This window comes from Halichoerus grypus, chromosome 3 (assembly GCF_964656455.1).
Source record: "Halichoerus grypus chromosome 3, mHalGry1.hap1.1, whole genome shotgun sequence".
Taxonomy (NCBI): domain Eukaryota; kingdom Metazoa; phylum Chordata; class Mammalia; order Carnivora; family Phocidae; genus Halichoerus; species Halichoerus grypus.
This window is the reverse complement of record NC_135714.1, coordinates 170,156,211-170,180,327: the sequence shown is the minus strand read 5'-3', so window position 1 is coordinate 170,180,327 and position 24,117 is coordinate 170,156,211. Positions and strand designations below refer to the sequence as shown.

General features: G+C 36.8%; 1 protein-coding gene across 2 annotated transcripts in view; it reads right to left on the bottom strand.

Annotated features, from left to right (window-relative positions):
* The window catches only part of KAT6A (lysine acetyltransferase 6A), a 113,327-nt gene that overhangs the window by 20,312 nt on the left and 68,898 nt on the right, over window positions 1–24,117 (bottom strand). For both annotated transcript variants that reach the window (XM_078069577.1, XM_078069578.1), the window contains exons 8-9: window positions 19,492–19,610; window positions 3,055–3,170 (exon numbers count right to left, since the gene is read on the bottom strand). In XM_078069577.1, the coding sequence (XP_077925703.1) occupies window positions 3,055–3,170; window positions 19,492–19,610 (235 nt within the window). The remainder of the gene's footprint in view (window positions 1–3,054; window positions 3,171–19,491; window positions 19,611–24,117) is intronic.

Below are 24,117 nucleotides of genomic sequence, written 5' to 3'. Positions count from 1 at the left end.
TAATTTATGATTAATACTATGAATAGTTTTATTCTTTCATTCATTTTATTTCATCATTTAATGGTCACCCAAAGACCTTAAGGATGCTGGGCTTTAGTAACTGGGCCTGTAAGTAATCTATGCATCAAATCAAGTCAGGAACAGGATCAAAAGGGAGAGGAAACTTCCCAAGCTACTTAATTACAATCCTTTAGGATTTCAATATGATCTCCTTGCAAAAAGGTTATTATGAAATAAGTTCTAAACAGCTCAGGAGTAGGATATCCCACGATCACAGTCACTCCTGCCTTCAGCCCATCTATGTCATGTTTTAGGGGATTCTCTATGAAACCTGTTTGCCATATATGAGCATCACATGGCCCTGTTGGAGAAACTTAGGGTTAGAACTCTGGTTTATACTATTCAATGTCTAAGACTTAACCATACTGCCCCAAACAAAGCAGCATTATTGGCTTCATTGTTGTTGTTTCATTTTGTTTTGTTTTTTAGGTCAGAGATGCAAGATTACTTAAAATACAATGCACACACAAATATCTGGATATTATGGGATATAATGCACAATCTCACTTCCCTTTTAAAAGATTTTCCTTTTGGGATCTTTTCTATTTGCTGCAACTGTTCTGTTCTTGCATTCCCAAAAGATTTTCCTTTTGAGATCTTTTTTATTTGCTGCAACTGTTCTGTTCTTGCATGCTTTGGGATTTTGAGTTTTTTAAGAAGTGTTCAAAACCTTGAATATTAAGAAAATAACTTAGAAGTACTTTAGCACAGAGTAATAAATAGTCATTAACAAAGTAAGGCCCTAGGTTTTTTATTTGGAAAACATAAGGTCTCTAAGCATGTTAGCCAACTCAAGTTTAACAGAACAAGCCCAAACTCATTTAAAATTAGACATTTTTTTTTTAAATGTAACTAAGAGAATTATGAATGAAGAAAAAGTCATAATTACTTAAGAATCTATTAAAGTATAGAATATTTTTTGATGGAAAATTCAGGGAACACTCCACAATGGATAAAGAAATGTACTAAATGTCTAAAATTTTATTTAAGAAAATGTCTAAAATTTTATTCAAGAAAGTTGATAAATTTTACAGTTCCTATCCCATTGCTGCTTTCTACTATGATTCTTATTTATTTTTCTGTAGGCAATGTTTATTAAGAATAAACTGATAACCAATTCCCTCAAACCTGATAAAGAGATCAGGTTCTAGTGACAATCTTATCAGAATAAAAAACATTTTTAATGAAGCCTTTTCATATCTTAAAAGACAACAGCCTCATGGTTCCACTCTCATTCTCTTGAAAAGCAAGTGCTGAGGCTGACTCTCTAGTATCATCTCTGAGTAAATTTCCTCTCCTCCCCTTGAGTACAAGAGTCAAGGTGCCTATGGTTTCAATCTCTCTGTACCACAATCCCTGCACCAGCTGATAAGCACGCACACTGAACAAACTTTGTTGTCTAAGTCGAGCATGCTTTTTTGATTTGGACAGCTTGCAAAGAGTTCACTAAATAAATGATAATAATTATTTCTTTAAACCTAACGAAGAAATTAATTCCTCAGCATATTTCTTCTTGATCCTGTAATTATCTGAATATCCAGAACTCTTGAGGAATTGCCTTGAGTACCTGAGTTCTGTAAGTAGTTGAGGAATTTCCTGCCCTCTTTTTTAAAATATATAAATATATAATCACATATCATGTAATCTTCTTTTAACAACGTGTTAATTTTCGTTTTCCCATGATATAAACAGAGTGCTGCCTTACAGATCTAACACAGCGTTTAGGGCTAACTAACCCTACAATAACTGGCTCTCAATTGCTGTTTCATGAGCTTGTGTGTTAGCTTCCTGAAATTTTGCTTTCTCTTTTTTTTTTTTCCCCCAGTCACTGAGGTCTGTGTCCATAATAACATTCTCACTCCTGTTTTTTCTACGTCTGCTTACATCTGGAAACCAGTTATCAAATTATGTGGAAAGAAAAAGTAAAAACAATACTGAGTTTTAGTTTGTTTTTTTTAACAAATATACTAGCTTATTCCCAGCTTCTGGAAATAAACCATGTTAAAGCACTCTGTATACTGTAAAGCACTAAATAAATGTTATAATTACCTGTGCTAATATTTTGGACTAGCAATGTCACTAGATAGGTAAAAAGCCACATAATGAGAGTACTCTGAACATGTGTTTAACTCACAGAGCACTTATTATTCCTTACAACACTCTGCTAAATGGGAAACCTGAGGCATAAGTAGTTTACAAATTAAAGAGAACATTAATGTGACTGCTACACTTCAAAGTTTAATTTTTTGACCAAAACTTATTTTTCAACTCTTTTAAAAATTTCAACCCTAAAGGAAAAAAATACTATCTGACATTATTGAGCACTTATCTCCTAAGTGATTTACATGTTTTAACTCAATTTAATGTTCACAATAAACCCTATGAGGTGAATACTATTTTTACCCCCATTTTGCAGATGAGGATACTGAGGTACAGGCTAGTTGGATAACTTCTAAGGTTATACAGCTTATAAATGTCAGAATTGAGTCATGAAACCAATTTGGCTTTACTAAAAATGCTGCCTCATCCCAAAAAGCTGGTGACTGATTACTTTTTATGTCTTGAAACCCAAGCCATTTACATGTAATATTATTGCATACCATTTGTCCAATTATTCCTGGGAAAACAAACCATTCACTAAGTTTGTTAAATTATAAAAATTTAGACAAAAGGCTACTCAGTGGAACTTTATTTATACTTCAGTAGTGTGAAGTATGAAGGCAAATTTCTCTTAAAGAAAAAATGTTTCCCTGTCGTTCTGACCATGTGTCAGGTTTCCAATTTTAAGTAACAGCTTTTGGACAGGTTACAGAAAAGAAAATCTAAAGCCAACTGGGATTAAGTGGCTGCCAAAACATGCTGCTGCTATGGACATTTAAAAGCCACCAGTTTCCTCAAATGTATAAAGATGAGCGGACTAAAATGTCCCCAAGATCTAGTGTTGGGAGTTCTATGAATCTAAAAATAGAAGGTAAAGCGTTTCTCAAAACATACCTTGAGTATTCTTGAGGATATGGGGAGGAGTACCAGGTGTGAATTTCATACTTCCCAAACTCAATGACAGAGGGACAGCGGACTTGTGGATCAGGGGGACCAGTCACTCCAACTTTCTGTGCAGTCAAAAAATACATCACAAAAGTTAGCTAAATTAAATCTACTTAGGGGATAGATATTTTAAAAAGCTGAAATTAAATGTTGTCCTCTCAGGATTCCAAAGAACAAAAAAAAGCCAGGAACAAACTAACAAGTTGTGAAATAAGCTGTATTATTTTTTGTAAACAGGGTACTCGAATGGAGAACAAAAATGATTATACATCTTTTAGAACCAAATGCAACTGGTGTCATTCCATTTTCCATATTTAATAAGACTGCGAATATTTTCCGCAATTAAACTCACTCCCTTAATGACTTAGTTGTTAAAGAGCTGCTGGCATTTGGGGATAGAAGACAAAGAATAATTTTTAACAAGGAGGGAGAAGGAGCTCTGAACACTTGCCAATGTCATACAGACAGTGCCTTACCAGACAACAGAAACGACCCACTGAACATGTGAGCACATAGAGAGAAAAGAGTGACTATTTGGTTTGGGAAGGTAGGTAATATTAAAAGAATATGACAAAACAAGTACCAAAAGTCTTTAATTCATTTTACACTGCCCCTAAAATCCCCTTCATTAGTAGCTCTTCACAGATTTAACAACAAAAATACTTTTATACACATACTGTTAATCCCTTTTATCTACCTTCTGTTCATAACGAAAACAATCTCTATGCCCCTATCTCTGCAAAAACCTGAGCCACATTATCTAAAAGAAGAATAATTTGTAAAGCCTTTATGACTTCCACACCAGCAATTTAAATATAAGCCACTGCTGATGACTACAAAGATCAGGTTTTAAAACCTTAAATTCAAGAGCAATTTGATTTGCTCTATAACCAATAGAGGAATAGATGCATACATATATACATGTATATGGGTGAGTATATTATGTATATATTACATATTTATCATGGATACCCCATAAACATTCATTTAAGATTAAGCATTGGGGCGCCTGGGTGGCTCAGTTGGTTAAGTGTCCACTCTTGGTTTCGGCTCAGGTCATGATCTCGGGTTGTAGGATTGAGCCCCCCCTAGGGCTCCGTGCTCAGCTCACAGTCTGCTTGTCCCACTCCCTCCCCCTCTGCATCCTCCCCCACTCTCTCTGTCTCTCTCTAAAATAAGTAAATAAATAAAATCCTAAAAAAAAAAAAAAAAAAAGACAACAGTAACACTGACTTAAGAAAGAGTTAGAATTTAGCCCAAACACAGTATTAATAACCCTTCATCAAAAGAATAACAAACATTATCCTTCAACTTTATGCTTTAAAACCAGAGAAATTTATTAAAAGTCTCTTGTTGGAGCCCACAGACAGACACACCTCCACACACCCCTACACACTTTCTAACAAAACAGAAAAGATCAGATACTTTTATTCACTGTTCTATGTAAATACATTTAAGGAAGAAGGCTCTTCACTAATAGGAGAACTCTCCCTGGCCTTTCTAACCATTTTCTTTTATAAAAAGGCCAAGGGATTTATCTCAGGTTTCATACTGGAATACAGCCAAGTGAAACCTCAACCTCTTCCTTAGACATCTCAAAACAAAAGACAAACATCTATTAGTTCGATCAATTGTGTTATGACACCAAGGAGTACTGGGGCTCTTCCAAATGCAAAAATCATTAAAAACAAACACACAGGAGGGGAAGAATGAAGGGGGGGAATCGGAGGGGGAGACAAACCATGAGACTGTAGACTCTGAGAAACAAACTGAGGGTTCTAGAGGGGAGGGGGGTGGGGGGATGGGTTAGCCTGGTGATGGGTATTAAAGAGGGCACGTTCTGCATGGAGCACTGGGTGTTATGCACAAACAATGAATCATGGAACACTACATCTAAAACTAATGATGTAATGTATGGTGATTAACATAATAATTAAAAAAACAGACACACAAGACAGGATTAAAATAAGATTTTTTCATTTCTCAAAACCAAAATAAAACTTGTAAAAAGGCTTTAAAAACACTATTCTTTAAACTACATTCCAGAATCAAGTATTCTAATTCATAAAGTAGCATCTTTTTTTTTATTTATTTATTTATTTATTTATTTATTTGACAGAGAGAGACACAGAGAGAGAGGGAACGCAAGCAGGGGGAGTAGGAGAGGGAGAAGCAGGCCTCCCGCTGAGCAGGGAGCCCGATGCGGGGCTCGATCCCAGGACCCTGAGATCATGACCTGAGCCGAAGGCAGACACTTAACGACTGAGCCACCCAGGCGCCCCCATAAAGTAGCATCTTTTAACCTATCTTCACAGCTCAAAATAACAAGAACAATAGTATAGAAAGTATCAGAATAACAAAATATCAGAAAACAACTTCCTGAGCCAAGGATCAAATACAAAGCACAGAGGTTGAAAAGATGCACCTGCTGAGGCACTGCCTGTCCTTTGAGAGCTTTCCCATCAGCTGCCCGTGGCTCTTCTAGGCGGATGCCCGATGTAAAAGTGGATAGCCAGTTCCAGTATAACTGTTTGCACATCACCGCAACTCAGAGAGTCTGTGTAAAACTAGATTCACGGCAGACTTCCCCACCGCCTTTACCTATCCTCACCTTTCTACACTGTGAAATGGCTGGCACATGCGCTCATCCACCTCTGTCCTCCACCACCATCTCCAACTCCCTTATGAAAGCCTCAAGAGCCTGTGTACTTCCGTTTACTACGGTTTACAAGTTAACAAAGGCTCTCTGCAGTGAGGAAGCAACAGCTGCATCCAAACCACTCATTAACTCAGTCCTTGCCAAAATCAAACTGTCAAATCTGAAATGAAAAGCACCAGGGTGGCTCAGTCAGTTAAGCATCTGCGTTCGGCTCAGGTGGTGATCTCAAGGTCCTGGGATCCAGCCCCCCACCAATGGCAAGCTCCTTGCTTCACAGGGAGTCTGCTTCTCCCTCTCCCTCTGCAGTCCCCTCAGCCCCCCACTTGTGCACTCACAAGTGCGCTCTCGCTATCTGTCTCAAATAAATAAATGAAATTTTCTTTAAAAATCTGAATGACAAGGTTAGTTTTGCTAGGTTTTATTTTTAAATTTCAGCCAAAATACTCTCTCATTAAACATGCAGCTTTCTAAAGCAGCAGCTATCTAATATAATCAAGAACGTAGGGCCGCCTGGGTGGCTCAGTTGTTAAGCAGCTGCCTTCAGCTTAGGTCATGATCCCAGGGTCCCCCATGTCGGGCTCCCAGCTCAGTGGGAAGCCTGCTTCTCCCTCTCCCTCTGGCCCTCTCCTTCCCCCTCCCCCTGCTTGTTTTCTCTCTCTCTCAAATAAATAAAATCTTGAAAAAAAAGCACCAAAAAAATTTTTTAACTAGAATTCTGCCACTTTGTGCCTCCTTTTCATTTGAATATGCCAACATCTTGAAAAGATGACATATATTCCAAATCAGAATGGACCTTTCAATCTAAGAAAGGGTGGGGGGCACTAAACCAAAAGGTAACTTTAAATATGCCTATTCTAGATAATAAAACTTTTATTATTAGCAGTTTATGAGAAAAGATTATTACTCTTCTGCAAATACTCCACCTCCACCAAATGACTCTAATTCTAATTTCCAATACACAGAAGCAACTCTTGCAGTACCCTCCAAGTCCAGATCTGGTTCAAACATGAAAATTACAATTGATCTACAACTGATAACACAGTTCCGCTCCCTTCCTCTTGCCTTCCATCAGATAGCTCCCCCTCAACTTTCCCTTTCCATTCCCCATGGAAGAATGGCATTTTGAAGTGGGAGTGGAGGGCGGGAGTGTACCCTTATTATTAAGTATGAGAATGTGAAGTGTAGGGAAAGAGAGGTCTTTCTGCTATTTGAACATTTTCCTATAGAAACACTCCAATAAAAAATAATTCTGTTCATTAGGGATTAGAAGTTGCATGATGAAAGAGATACATAAGAATGAGTTCACATACTCCAAAATGGAGGGAGCATGAACTTAAAGAATAAAAAGAATCAGCATTTGTGGAGCCAATACTGTGCCAGACTGTTATCTCATTTAATCCCCACAGTTGGCTCCTCAAAGTAGAAAAGAATTTGCCCACTTCATAGATGGGAAAAAAGGCTCAGAGAAGTTAAGAGGCAAAAAACTTCAGGAAAGGAACATCAACAGTGAAGAATAAAGATAGAAAAGAACAAAATGGGAGGGCTGAGATACAAAGCACGCACTGCCCTTCATTAATTAGTTAATGTTTTGAATTCCAAAAGTTTTAAGTTTTTTTGAACTGGAGCTTAGTTTTCCAAAGAAGTGAAGCTACCAGTTCACAGACTCTTAGCTAAAACCCTTCACACAGAATGTGCTTTGGAATCTTGAATTTTTCTGATTTTAGCGAAGTATTACATATGTATCTGAAATCAACAGCCCCGGCAGGATTTGGGGCAACACTCCATAATCAGATACACTAATATTTCTTTAGCAGAGCATATGAATATTCATATTAAATGGGATCAGTAAAGAATATGTATGGTCTCATGTGAGTTCATACCATGTTTTGCCAACAATTCTGTTTAGTAAGTGAGATCTTACTGTAAAATGAGTTATATATATATTTTTTTCATTCTCCAAAGAAGATATACAGATGGTCAATAAGCACATGAAAAGAAATCACTAATCATTACGGAAATGCAAATGCAGACTACAATGAGCTATATCACTTCACACCTATTAAGATGGATACTATCAAAAAACAGAGAATAACAAGCGTTGGAGAGGATGTGCAAAAACTGGAATCCTTGAGCAGCGCTGGTGAAAATGTAAAATGGTGCAGGCACTGTGGAAAACAGTTTGGCAGTTCCTCAAAAAAACAGAATTTTCATATGAACCAGTAATATATAGAAGAATTGAAAGCAGAGACTCAAAACAGGTATTTGCCCACCCATTTTCATAGCAGCATTATTCACAATAGCCAGAAGGTAAAAGCAACTTAAGTGTCCATCAGATGAATGGATAAAACATTCATGGTATTATACCAAGTGATAAATATACATATAAATTCCGGTAAGGGAATTCTGAATAAACATGGATGAACCTTAAAGAAGTTATGCTAAGTAAAGTAAGCCAGACACAAAAGGGCAAATATTTTATGATTCCACTGAGGCCTACCTATAGGAGTTAAATTCAAAGACAAAAAGTAGAATAGTGATTGCCAGGGACTAGGGGAAGGAGAAAAGGGAAATTATGGTATAATGGGTACAGAGTTTCAGTTTGGGAAGACAAAAAAATTCTGGAGATGGATGGTGGTGATGGCTGCACAACAGTGTATACACATACTTCATGCCACTAGACTGTATTCTTAAAAATAGTTAAGATGGTAAACTTTATGTTATTTTTATTTTACCACAGTAATTTTTTGTTAAGTTTTCAGGAAGCTGGATCTCAGAATTGTAGATGTGATTACAGACTACTTCCTGTCTCTTTCTTCCCCAATGCCCTTTTTGTTCCTCTACACTCAGATATTTCCCTTGTTTTACCATTATATACTGATAAAGTCTAGGATTTTATCTTCAGCCCTATTATCCTTTCTCTCCATAAGACCTCTCTAATCCAATGACCCTACCAGTTTTTCACTCTCTGTATGCCCTCCTTATCCAGCTTAGATTCCAAGGTCTTTTACTGAACTTCATCTTTGCATATATCCTTATCTTCCCTGCTTTTCTCCCGATGCAACAATAAAATCCCAACTCTGGTTAAATTCACATCTCCACATAATCCAACATCTGAATATGGTTAGAGAAAAACACAGAATCACACTGACTGTTCTCAATTTATAATTCTTAACTAACCTCAAATGGGCCCTTTGATGCTTCTCTAACTCTATTCACTCTCCCATTTTCCTTAAAAATTACTTCATACTTTTTCCTATCTCCTCAAGCCTCCAACACCTCTTAGCGCATCTTCACTTTCAATCAATGCCTTTGCTTCCTACTACACTAGAAAACTAAGAAGCAGTCAAAAGAGAACTTCCACAGCTTTCCAAAGCCACATCTGCATGTCTACCCTCTGTGCCCACAAAGCCCATCGTTCCTTAATACTACAGCTCAACTGTCTGTGCTCCCATATAAAGTAAGTGCCTCTACTTGCATATTGGACAATTTTCCCTTCCCTCTTTTGCATCATCAGGTTTCTCTCCACTAGATCATTTCTATCAGCATATAAACAACAGTTATTTCTTCCATATTTAAAAAAATGGGTATATTCTTTTGCCTTCACATCTTCAACCAACTATTCTTTCTCTGTTCCCCTTCATTGCAAACTACATCAAAAGAGTAGCCCCATATTACTTCTATAACCAATTTCTCTTCTTCCATTCCTTTTTGAACGAGCTCCAATCACCTTCCCCTTCCCTCATGGAAACTGCTTCTCAAGTTCACTCCCATGTTACTAAATCTGATGTTCAATTTTCAGTCTTCAATTTACTTGATGTATCCACAGAATTTTCCATTCCTTCTTTCTTGAAGTAGTTTTTTCTCACTTCGTTTGTAAGGAACCAGTATCTCCAAGATTTTCCTCTTCCACTGGCCATTCCTTCTTTCTCCAATTTTTTTTTTAACTTTTTTTTTTTTTTAAGATTTTATTTATTTATTCATGAGAGACAGAGAAAAAGAGAGAGAGAAGCAGAGGGAGAAGCAGGCTCCCACGGAGCAGGGAGCCCGATGCAGGACTCGATCCCAGGACCCTGGGATCATGACCTGAGCCGAAGGCAGACGCTTAACCGTCTGAGCCACCCAGGCGCCCCTTTCTCCAATTTCTAAAAGTTGGAGTACCTCAGGACTCTGAGCTCAGAGCTCTGCCCTTTCCTTTGGTGACCTCATCTAGTCTCCTTCCTTTTAGTACCACCAACTTACTGACAAGTTCTACATTTAAATTTTTGGCCCAGACCTACGTTTTGAACTCCAGACACACATATCCCACTGTCTACTTGGTATCTTCTCTCCTGAATGCCTTATAGGAATCTTAAATTCAATGTGTTCAAAATCAAACTCCTGACCTTTTTTTCCTCAAACCTGCTCCTCTATAATTCCTTATGATCCCATAGTCATCAGCATATCCTAATGGTCTTCAAAACATAATTCAAAACCTTCAAAACATAATCAGAACTCCAATTCTACCTCTAACACTATGTTCCAAACCCCTGTATCTCCTACTTGGATAATTCTAATAGCCTCCTAAGTTTCCTTGTTTTTGTATTTCTGCCTCAATCTACATAGAAACCAGAGTAATCCTGTTCAAACTTAAGTTACTCTTCTACTCAAAATCCTCCAAGGGTTGGTATCTCACTCAGAGTAAAAGCCATAGTCCTTATAATGACCTAGAAAACCCTATCATATCTGACCTCCCAATACCTTTCTGTCCTCTCATCACCTAATTTCTATTCTACCTCGTACTTACTCGGTTCCAACCACACTGGCCTTCTTTGTGTTTCCTTGACCATGCCAAATACAAATCTCAATTCAGGGCCTTTGCATTTCTGCTCCCCTGTCTGGAATGTTATTCCCCCTGATACTCACATGGTTCATTCTCTTACCTCCTTCAGGTTTCTGTTAAATGTCAGACAGTCCCTAACCCAACAATTTAAAACTGCACAAATCCACCCTTTGCCTCTGAATTCTCTCTCCCTCCCTTGTTTTTTCTCCATAACACTACCACATGGTATACTATTTACTTTAACCTAGCCCCAACCCAACTGTAAGCTCCTAATGAGGATTAAAAAAAAAATCTGTTTTGTTCCCTGCTGTATCTCCAGCACCTGGCAGATGGTAACCTGTACTCAGTAATACTTATTGTTTTTTTTTTTTTTTTTTTTAAAGATTTTATTTATTTATTTGACAGAGAGAGACACAGCGAGAGAGGGAATACAAGCAGGGGGAGCGGGAGAGGGAGAAGCAGGCTTCCCGCGGAGCAGGGAGCCTGATGCGGGGCTCGATCCCAGGACACTGGGATCATGACCTGAGCCGAAGGCAGACGCTTAACGACTGAGCCACCCAGGCGCCCCAATACTTATTGTTAAATGTTATCTATGATAACAACCTCAGCTACTACCTACGTAGTTTCATCTATCACTTGTGTGCTGATAACCCGGCATATCTCCTACCTAAAACCCTCCTGATCTGCATATCTATATATACAACAGTCTACAGCAGTCCCCCATTTTAGATTTCATATAAGCCCCCAATTTATGTAAGCAAGGTCTCTTCTTCTATCAAAAAAGCTCCTCTTTCCACATTTAGTATCACCCACTCAAAACAGAAGAACACTGGGAGATTTATCTGGTTCTGCCCTCTCCTTCAACCCCAACTCCCAACATCCCATCTTTCCCATTCTATCCTAAATCTTTCTCAAAATCTCTGCCTACTAGATCTCCTCTACCTTCATTTGGGTCCTAGTCACTTTTCATTCTGATTACTGTAATCACTGGATTGGTAGATGTCCTTGTTCATGTCTTATTCAATCCACTGCTCACTGTATCACCAAAACTGAGTTTCTAAACACAAATACAATTATGTCACTCTTTTTAAAGTCTTCAATAGCTCCTCAAGAACTATTTAACTACTTGAAAGAACTCCTGTAACTAAAAAATAAAGTACAAACTCTTAACATGAACCATGGGACCTGTGTGATCTGGTCCATACTTACCATTTCAATCTCATCTCTCACTTGAACTCCAGCCAAACAAATTGCACACAACCCCAAGGGTTCAATAAGCTTTCTCAAACCCAAACTGTTCTTTTTGAAATGCCTTCCTCCTCTTGCCCAATAGTAAATTCTTACTCATTCCCTCAATAACCTGCTCAAATATCACCTCTTCTATGAAGACTCCCCTAACATCCCTAGACAGATACCTTCCTGTTCATTCTCATTTCATCTTATGTATATCTCCATGGCAGCATGATACCATGAACTAGATTAAGAGTTAAGGATCTGGAGTCGGACTGCATGGGTTCAAATATTGATTCTGATACTAACAACTATATGACTCTAGGTAAGACATCTTTCTAAGGCTTCATTTCTTCATCTGTAAAACAGGAACAAGTAACAAGGTTGTACTAAATGAAAAAAACTTATATATAATGCTGTATGTAGTACCTGGCACAGAGTAAAAGGGTATCTATTACTAACCACATAGCTTTGTTTATAAATGTCTCTTCAACTGGAGAACAGGGACACATTTTCTATTTATCTAAGAATTTCTAGCACCTAGCACCAACTAGCAGAAACTCACATTTATCTAGTGCTCATTATATGAATGATACACTAAGCACTTTGCAAATATCAACTCATTCAATCCTTTCAACAAATCTATTAAGTAAGATCACTCAGCAGAGGTAGGATTTGGACCTGTGCAGGCTGTTTCTAATACGTAGGCTCTTAACCACTATCTTAATAAATAATAAAATTGTGCTAAACTGTCAAAGGAATGAACTCAAAATACATTTAACTAGCCTTTAATATATGACTTGTAATTAATGGGCAAACGCCTAAGACACTAAAGCAAGCTCCCACTCCCCATCTCTAATTTCACCAGTACCAAAGAGAGATCATTCCAACAACAAAAAAGCAGTCACGGGTATACCTTTAAATCCTGGCATGCCAAGACTAATGTCCTCTTGCTAGCTTTTTTTTTTTTTTTTAAAGAGAGAGAGAAGGCCATCTGGTATGGAAAGGGAGAGAGCATCTTAAACAGGCTCCACACCCAGCTCAGAGCCTGATGTGGGGCTCAATCTCACAACCCTGAGATCATGACCTGAGCTGAAATCAAGAGGCAGATGCTTAACCAACTGAGCCACCCAGGTGACCCCCCCACTACTAGCCCTCCAAAATTCAGCCCTATACTAGTTATTCAATATATTTCTTACCATTGCCCAACAAAAATTCACTCTGTTTTATCTATCAAACTAAATACAAGCAGTTCTTGCTTTATATGGTGCCATGTTAACTCAAACTTATGAATATCTAAACTGAGATCAAATCTCAGTCACCACAGAAATGTATAAAGAATGGACACAATTCTACTCGGCACATGTTTCCATTAACACAGTACCATGCAAAGCAAGGACTATCTGTACCATGACACCTTTATGAGCAACTACTGTGTTTTCTACATCATCTCCACAATGTGACTTGCATATATTAGGCCCTCAAGTATTTGCTGATCTGATGGACCAATAATCACAATGTCTCTCATATTTATAGTTGTCATTTATTCCTGAAAGCTCAACTTAATATTGTTTATCCTACCTGGTAAGCCCTCATTCTCTCCATTATACCTAAATCTGAATCATCCCTGAAGTCTGCTTCTTTTGTAATCATCTCCAATCATACCAACTCTTACTAATCTTAGTATACTCTGACCATATGGAACATTCTGTATCATTTAATATAGCAATGACTTACATTAATTCCTATTCTTATGTCACTATTTGCTGTTTATCTTCTATGTACCTTTCCCTACTTGGATTTAGTACATGCCTTATGATTTTGATGCCTCTATAACTTTTTTTTTTATTTTAACAGCGTAATGCAGGATGTTATTGTGATTAAGGGCAGAAGATGTGAAGCCACACAGGCCTGAGTTCAAACTTCACTTCTGCCATTACTAGTTATATAACTTCAGGAAAGTCACTCAACTAAAAGTCTTGGTTTCCTCATATGTAAAATGGTAATAACAATCCTTACCTCACAGGATTAGGAGAGTTGCTGAATCTAATTTATTCCATTTCTAATAACTGTCTAATTCTTTATGCAAAGAAAACGATTATTTTAACAGCCCACACAGATTTCAAAAAATGCTGTTAACTTTCTACAGCCATACCAAAAAAAAAAAAAAAAAAAAAGGCAATCAAATTCTTCAAAATTAGTACAGAAATATAATGTGCTATTTGGTGATATCTTATGTAAAAATCATTGTATATATTCCAAAAAGGCTATTATGTTCCAATGGGATGAGCTGAATACAAATGCTTCTTTCTGGTGATGGAACTTTAAAGAAAAATCATTTCCTCCAGGCCCATAAGATTACTGTTGAAAAAAAAATTCCAAAACAAAAGACTATACTACTAATTTCTCATACTTTTTTCTTTTCAGAGGTGGCTCTTTTTTAGTGAATGTATTCATTGTATAGCTAATGAAGAAACATAGTACCAGATAAATGATATTCTTACTTCTCCTGAAATTAAAAATCAAAACCAATTAATAGATGGTCCTTTTTTATAAACATTTCAATAATTCTTGATTCAATTAGATAATGCACCATACAAAACTTCATTACTCAATAAAATCACGATGAGCAAATGTTGGATTTGCTTTTCTGGGCGTATTTCTTAAGATGGTAAGCTCTATAAGAATAAAAACTGTACCTTACTCATAGCTGCTAGACCGAGCACAGTTCCTAGAACCAAGATGGCATGCAATAAATGATAGGTTGTCGGTTGGATGAATTCAAAAATTAATTCCAGTATCACTTATCTTTTACTGGTGCAGCTGTGAGATCACCTAAGACCCTGTAATCTTCCTGCAATGTTTTTGAAACAAACTTTGAACGAGCTTCTACTAAGCCAGATCTAGTCTCTCAAAAATTACTTCATGTATTATTTTTGTAAATGTTTTCAAAACATCATATAATCTAAGCAATGGTAACTTTTTCCCAATTGGCTTCAATCCACTTTCTCTATTTCATGAAGTCAGAGAACCTGGGAGTCAACCCCGGTGTCCTCTTGCTCCTTCAAACAACACATCAAATCTATCACCAAGTTCTGCTGATTCCATCTCTAGAATATATTCTAAATCCATCCACTTCTCTCCCATTTCCACTGCCACCTCTCTAGTATAAGCTACTGTCTTATCACTGAAAAAGCCTCTAAATAGCGTTTCTGTATTCCACTCTTGCCTAATTCTAATCCATTCTTCATATAGTGGCCAGAAAAAAAAATTTTTAATGCAAATCTGATCCTGCTATTTCCTTGCTAAAAATCACTCAATGGTTTCCTACTACAATTACAATATAAACCCAAATCCTAACTAATGTCCTCAGCCTATCTCTCCAGCCTCATCTTGTGTGACTCTTTTATTCATTGTACTCAAGTTACACTGGTCTTCTTACAGTTCCTCAAATTTACGAAGTTCTTATATGCCTCAAAACATTTACACAGGCTGGAAAATTCTCCTCTCTAGCTCTTTGACTTGCTGACCTTCTACTCATCTTTTAGGTCTCTGTAAATTATTACTTCCTTAAAAGAGGAATCCCAACCTCCAGCAATCTAGATCAGGAAGCCCCTGTTATAATCTCTTGCTGCATTCTTATTTTCTTTCTATTACCTATCAGTTTGTAATTAAAGATTTATTTATATGACAGTTTATGTATACGACTGTTTATTGTTTTATTGTCTCGCTCATGAAACTGAAAGCTTCATGAAAGTTGAGTTTATGTCCAAAAAAGAAAAAGTAGAGTATGTCTTTTTGTTCACCCTACAGCTCTCATATCATGCCAGGCACATGAATACTAAATCAAAGAACCTCATGGAGAAATAACACCACCATAAGAATTTTAGTTCACTGCCAATGAAAATAAGCACAAATCAGAATTCAAAAATCTAGCTGTTTATTTCCTTGGTGCCAGATACACACATGGACAATCACAAGTTTAATAAAATGCTGGAAGAAACACACAGTTAGCTAGATTACTGTTGATACAAATTTATAGTGTCTCCACTGGGCCTCAGCAAGGCTCAGCATCCCTTTTAACTCTTTCTAGTCAATCTTTCTCCTCACACTGCTACTATTCCAACTCCTGCCAACCAGACATTTAGAAAAAAGGAAGAGCAATCCAGACAGAGGGAGGAGTAAGTACAAAGGCTCCAAGGCAGGAGGGTGCTTGGTTGTCTGAGAAAGAGGAGTCCTGTGGCTGGAGTCAAGTGAACAAGGGCCTGAACAAGGGGAGTAGCCAAAGAAAAAGGCAGCCATGAGATGCTACTGGGTCTTAAAGATAAGGATAAAAACTTTGTTAAAAATTCTAAGCAAGTGCTCGCTTCAGCAGCACATATACTAAAAATTCTAAACAAGACTGAAAGACATTAAAGGTTTTCTGTGCAGAGGAGTGGTATGATCTAACTTAAGTTTGAAAATATTTACTCTGGCCCCTGTATAAAGAATACAGACTGGATATTGGGGTGAGGGACAAAAGTAGAAGCAAGGGGATTAGTCTAGGGATATTACAACAGCCTAATCAAGAGATAATGGTGGCTTAGAATAAGGTAGTAAAGGTAGAAATAGATAGAAGTAGTCATATTCTGGATATATTTTGAAAGTGGAACCAGTAGGATTTGCTGATGGATTAAATATGGAGTATGAAACAGAGAGAGAGAGAGAGAGAAAATCAAGATACCTCTTTGGACCTGAGCAAGTAAAAAGACAAAACTGCCATTTACTCCCACTTTCCACTAAAAGAAACCAAGGATTCTTAGAGAAATGGCTGAATCTACAGCTAGAACAGTAAGAGCCAAGAACATATCATTGTGGTCAAAAGTAATGATGATATATACAAATATCGAATCATTATGTTGTACAATACCTGAAACTAACAGAATGCTATATGTCAATTACACCTCAATTTTAAAAAAGAGTTGAATAAACTGGACAGAGTTAAAAAAAAAAAAAAAAGACAGGGAGACATGTCAAAAGGACACAGCAGCTGGCTTGAAGAGGCTCCCCTGCCCAAATCTGGAACAATGTAAGCATCAAAATAAATATCGATAGCAACAAATTATAATTCATAAAATAAGAATCTTCGAGTCTAAATGGAATGAATAGATAAAGTGGAAGAAAAAAAGCCTCTTCCTTACGGTAGAATGCCAATTAATAAACTTCATAAAGAAATAATGGAATTAGAAAATCATCTGTTTAGCAACCAACAAAGTAATAGTTTCAGGCAAGAATCACCACTGGATGCTAAATCCAGTGGGTAAAAGTTTGATGAGAAACAGGATATTTACATGGTTTCAAAGTGTATTGCTAGAAGATACTTAGAGAAGGAAAATAATTTACAGAGAAGAAATTCCACCTTAACGAAGTGTTCAGAGTTAACATCACTTGTAACAGGACACATAAATACTACATACCTCCATATCATGCACAGAGGACATATCACCTCTATAGTATTTCTGCCCAAAGTGGATCACCTGAATCTCATCTTTTTTTTTTTTTTTTTTTTTAAAGATTTTTTATTTATTTATTTGACAGAGAGAAACACAGCGAGAGAGGGAACACAAGCAGGGGGAGTGGGAGAGGGAGAAGCAGGCTTCCCGCGGAGCAGGGAGCCCGATGTGGGACTCGATCCCAGGACCCTGGGATCATGACCTGAGCCGAAGGCAGACGCTTAACGACTGAGCCACCCAGGCACCCCACCTGAATCTCATCTTGATGAAACATAAAACAAGCTCAAAGTGATGGACAGTCTATGAAATAAAGGACCTATGCACTTCAAAAATGTCAAAATCATGGAAGATAAAGACTGAAGAATTGTTCTACATTAAAGGAAACTAAGGAGACATGACAATTAAATGAAACACATGATCCTAAACTGGGTAACAACCCAGGGCAAGTTGTTTTTTCCTTTTGCTATGAAAGAACATTAGTGGTACAACTGATAAAATTTGAATAAAATCTTCAGATTGGATAATATATTTTATCTGCGTTATATTCCCGATTTGATGATCATACTATGATCATGTGCAAGAACATCCTTATTTTTAGGAAATACGCACAGATGAGTAGGAATAAAAGGACATTACCATTATATCTGCAACTTAGAAAAAAAGTTCCTCAAAAAAGGAACCACCTCCTCCTTTGAATTTCCACTGAACTCCATGTAAATTTCTACTATAGCATCTATAACAATTTGTTTTTCTTATTGGTAGGAAAAGAAATGTGCCTTCAGTGGTTAAACAACCTGCCCAAAGTAGAAGTCAGTAAATGACAAACCACAAATTGAACCAAGATCTAGGTGACTCAAAGCCAATACTTTGTTAAATCATAAGATGGCAGAATGCTCAGCAAATGTTTGCTATTTATACTGTTTTTATTTTTCAAAAATACTCGCATAATGACCTACACAAACAATCTATTCACAAACGGGTTTCTTAATCCAAAGAGTGTCACCTATACAACAGGAATCCCCAGCATCAGCCTTATAAACTCTTACTTTCAAGACAAGAGACAGAACTCAACTTGGCCAACATAGTGAGTTGGTGGCAAAGAAAGAAAAGACACAGGATAAATGAACATAATCTAGAAGAGCCTTTATGATCTAGCCCTTGCGCTTTTCCAATCTCATCTCTTATCGTTATCTATACCTAATATTCTTTATCCTATGTGAAAATTTATTCCCACAATTAAGCACGTTTTCCCCCATTTTCAAGTCTTTGCGCTTCTTTTCCTTCTGATTATATGGGAACCCATTGCTTGTCATCATGATAAACTCGTACATATTCTTTAAGACCAGCTCATATAGTATTTTCCCTAAATGAATCCTCCTCTGACCTCCCCAGGCACAGGTAGATGCTATCCTCCCAAAACATTATGTACCCTACAATTAAACCTTCCACATGAATGAAATTATTTATTTACAAGTCTCTCCTAGACTATACTTGAGAGAAGGAATCCTGTCATTCACTTTGGCATCTTTAGCATCTGAAGCATAAGTAGGTTCTCTGTCTATACATTTATATCTTGCTACATGTCCCAAAGGATTAAGGCAAAAGCATTTAATAAATATTTCTAGCAGTAATGAATATGGGTGTTTTACCACTTGAAAAAAGCTTGGTTTTTGTTTTTCGTTGGTCAAATCCCAAACTCTTCTTCATTCATTGACAGAAAATAAATAAACCAAACTCATTTAATACTGGTAGTCAAGGGGTACCTGCGTGACTCAGTCAGTTAAGCGTCTGACTTCGGCTCAGTTCATGATCCCAGGATCGTGGGACCAAGCCCCGCATCGGGCTCCCTGCTAGGCGGGGGAGTCTGCTTCTCCCTCTACCTCTGCCCCTCCCTCGGCTCGTGCTCACACGCACGTGCGCTTTCTCTCTCTCTCAAAGAAAGAAATAAAATCTTTATTAAAAAAAAATACTGGTAGCCAAAAGAAACTTGTTTATCTGCAAAACCAAAGCAGTCATAATGGATTTAAAAGGAATATGTTAACAAGCAGACTATGTATATACACAAACCACATCTATTAGCAGATCAGACCGATAAATGAATCGCTGTTACTGCTTTACCCAGGATAATTAATCCTGTTTCTTGTCCATGACCAAATTATTTGTCCAATCTGAATATCCAACTTTACCTGCAGTGCTTGTTCTTGGATATCACGAAATAATTCCATGTCTTTCTCAGTCATGATTTCCTGGCTCCCAAAAAGCCGTTCTTCACTTTCTTGTTTGCCATCCCAGCCATCCTGATTGTCTGCACATAAAAAAAGGGCTCATATGTTATTAATATTATCCTTAGTTTAATAATTTCAGTTTGAAGACCTTAATATTATTTTTATAAGAGAAGAGGATAGCAATAAACTGACACCTATAAAGATGGGTCAGTAAATAATAAGTAAATATTGTATCTGCTTATAATGAAAACCTGACCTGTCCTAAAACTTCTTAAAATTATTACATAACTAAATTTCAACTTCATTAGTACGTTATATTTTAGTATACTATAATATATACATGTATATAATATATACATACATATATGTGAATATATAATACATACAATTATATATTGTAATATATACAAAAGTTTGATGAGCACCATGTGATGTATAGAAGTGTTGAAACACTATACTGTACACTTGACTAATACTACATAATATTATACTGTGTATGTTAACTAACTGTAATTTAAATAAAAACGTAAAAGAATAATAATATATACAAAAGCAGAACAGAAAAAAGGTCTAAGGAACATGAAACTTTGAAATAATATGAATAAAAAATTTTTAGTATGGATTTAATATATCAAAATTCAAATACTGCTGTTTTCATTCTTTGGTAGTATGGAAGAAGTTTATGTTACAGTAGGACATGATTTTCATCACATGGGACCAAAACACAGAAAATTTGTTCCTTTTATAAACCTTAATGATCCTGTGATCTTCATAAGGCCAGTACATTCTTATCTCAGCAAGAAGATAACCTTCGAAATAACTACCATACTCCCCTCACATTCTGGGTGCCCTTTTAAATAAGCAAAACTCCACAAATCTGAGGATCACAGATGATAATCCTCTGGGTAAGTATGACAAATTATAATAATCATTCAGTAAATGATGTATCTTCCTCACATGGGCAAGGAAATTCATGAAAGGAGTATTGGGGGATTATGTAGATCATTATCTTCTACACTTGAAGATGACACCGCCGATGGACTAATTTCCTATTTGTGTAAGTATGGCAGAAAAGACCAATTTGTGACAGTTCTTTTCAAATTAAATAGAATATAGGGCGTCTGTTATTCACTTAGTGTAAGAAGAATAAGGACAAGGACTCACTGCTGAAAATATTCCCAAACTGAAAAATATGTATCTGAAGATACTACGTGACTTTAATGCCCCCTAGTGCATGACACAGATGGATGCAGGCACAGATTTAGTACAGCGTTCAGTAGCATTCTATCAGATGGTGCAGACTGTTCCTTAAACTCTACAATTCATAAAGAAACTTACAAAGCCAATTACAGCAAAAACACCAATGCAAAAAGTCAATACTGATTCTCCATATACTTTACACATTTTCTCTATTAATTTCTATTTCTAAAACTTTCCAGGAGATTCTTGTAATAATCCATCTCCAGTGAAACAGTTAATTCAAAAATGCCTTTCACTAGGATCTGCTTTAGATTCCTTCCTCCTAGGTCCAACCTAAATGGCTTGCATATTTTCTTAGGTAAATGTACTCAGACTGGAACTACAGTGTACATGGCTGATAAAGACATGAAAAGTACTTAAGCACTTACAGAGTAATTAGTTGATTGCCATTCTGGTGAAAAGCCAATCAATACAGCATAAAAAGGGGGACCTGACAATGATGAGGATTTCCTCTCCTGTGCTGGACCAATCAACCATTTATATAAGCAGGAATGAAGAAGCAGTGAATATAATCACCAATGAGACATTCAGGGGAAGGAAATCAACGTTAAGAAATTCTCTTGCAGTATAAGAGATACTACATCTTTGGCCCTTGTGATCCAAAGGAGTCCATTCTCATTCTTCTACTTTCCTCAGACGCTTTTTTACTTCCTTCACAGGGTTAAGTCTGTAAACTCACGGCACTAAAGAGCAATGAGACTAGTTTGAACTTTAATTATCAAGACAGCTAATGACTTGAATTACCTGCTACACTATTAAGTCTTCTCTACAGATCTTTTCTACTTTGAAAACTAGGGAACTCAGCCTGATACACAAGTACGAAATGAATAAAAAGAGGGGATGCTACAACTGATATCACAGAAATACAAAAATCATAGAAGACTACTACGAACAATTATACCTCCAAAAACGTGACTATCTAGAAGAAATGGATAAATTCCTAGAAACATATAACCTACCAAGACTGAATCATGATGAAATAGAAAATCTGAACTGACCAATTACTGCTAAGGAGATTGAATCAATAATCAAAAACTTCCCAACAAACAAAAGCTTTACCGGTGAATTCCACCAAATATTCAAAAAACACTTAATACCATCCTTCTCAAACTCTTCCAAAAAATAAGAGAGGGAACTCTTTCAAGCTCATTTTATGAGGCCAGCATTACCTAAGCCAGTCAAAGAAAGAAAATTACAGGTCAATATCCCCAATGAACATAGATGCAACATAGATCCTCAACAAAATATTAGCAAACTGATCTCAACAATACAATAAAAGGGTCATCATACACCATGATCAAATAGGATTTACTCCAGAGATTTAAGGATGGTTTAATATCCACAAATCAGTCGATACACCACAATAACAAAATGACAGATAAAAATCAGATGATCATTTCAAGATATGCAGAAAAAGCATTTGACAAAATTCAACATCCATTTATGATAAAAACTCTCAACAAAGCAGGTATAGAGAGAACATACCTCAACATAATAAAGTCGTATATGACAAGCCCACAGCTAACCTACTCAATGGTGAAAAGCTGAGAGATTTTCCTCTCTTTAAGATCTCTCTAAGATCAGGAATAAGACAAGGCTACCTACTCTCACTACTTTTTTTCTTTTTTTTTTTAAGATTTTATTTATTTATTTGACAGAGAAAGACACAGTGAGAGAGGGAACACAAGCAGGGGGAGTGGGAGAGGGAGAAGCAGGCTTCCTGCTGAGCAGGGAGCCCGATGCAGGGCTCGATCCCAGAACCCTGAGATCATGACCCGAGCCGAAGGCAGACGCTTAACGACTGAGCCACCCAGGCGCCCCTACTCTCACTACTTTTATTCAACATAGGATTCAAAGTCCTAGCTAGAGCAATTAGGCAAGGAAAAAAATAAAAGGTATCCAAGTTGGAAAAGATTTGTAGATGACATAACAGAGAAAACCCTAAAGACTCCACCAAAAAACTCTTAGAACTAATAAATGAATTCAGTAAACCTGAAGGATACAAAATCAATACACAAAAATCTGAATTGTTTCTATACACTAACAATGAACTACCAGAAAAAGAAATTAAGAGAAAACAATCCCATTTACAATTGCACCAAAGAGAGTAAAATACCTAGGAATAAATTTAACCAAGCAGGTGAAAGACCTGTACATTGAAGACAAAACACTGTGTGTGTGTGTGTTGTGTGTACACACACATATATATGACATTAATGAAAGAAATTAAAGACACAAATAAATGGACAGATATTCCATGCTCATGGATTGGAAGAATACTGTTAAAATGTCCATGGTACCTAAAGCCATCTATAGACTCAATGCAATCCCCATCAAATTTCTAATAGCATTTTTCACAGAAATGGAAAAAAAAAATCCTAAAATTTGTATGCAACCACAAAAGAATCCAAATAGCCAAAGCAATCTTGAGAAAAAAGGACAAAGCACTAGAGCTCCCTGATTTTAAACTATATTACAAACCTACAGTTATTAAAACAGTATGGTGTTGGCATAAAAACAGACACAGAGATTAATGCAACAGAAGAGAGCACCTATAAATAAACCCATGTATATATGGTCAGTGAATTACAACAAAGGAGCCAAGAATATACAATGGAGGAAAAGACTGCCTTTTCAATAAATAGTGTTGGGAAAACTGGACAGCCACATGTGAAAGAATGAAACTACACAACTCTCTTACACCACACACAAAAAGTAACTCAAAATAGATTAAAGACTCGAATTTAAGACCTGAAACTGTAAAACTCCTGGAAGAAAACATAGGCGGTAATCTCCTTAACATAGTTTTTGACAATCATTTTTTAAATCTCATACCGAAAACCAAAAGCAAAACCAAACAAGCTGGACTACATCAAACTAAAAAGCTTCTGCACAGCAAAGGAAACCATCAACAAACTAAAAAGGCAACCTACTGAATGTAAAAAGATATTCGAAAATCATATATCCAATAAGGGGTCAACATCCAAAATATACAAAGAACTCATTCAACTCAATAGCAAAAAACAAACAACCCACAGGGCACCTGGGTGGCTCAATCGGTTAAGCGTCTGACTCTTAATTTCGGCTCAGATCAAGATCTCAGGGTCGTGAGATCGAGCCCTGTGTTGGGCTCTGTGCTGAGCATGGAGTCTGCTTAAGATTCTCTCTCCCTCTGCCTCCCCCCCTCTTCCATGCTCTCTCTCTCTCAAAAAACAAACAAAAAACCCCACAAAAACAATCCACTTAAAAATGGGCAGAAGATCTGAACAGACATTTTCCCAACAAACACATAAAAATGGGCCACAGGTACATGAAAAGATGCTCTAC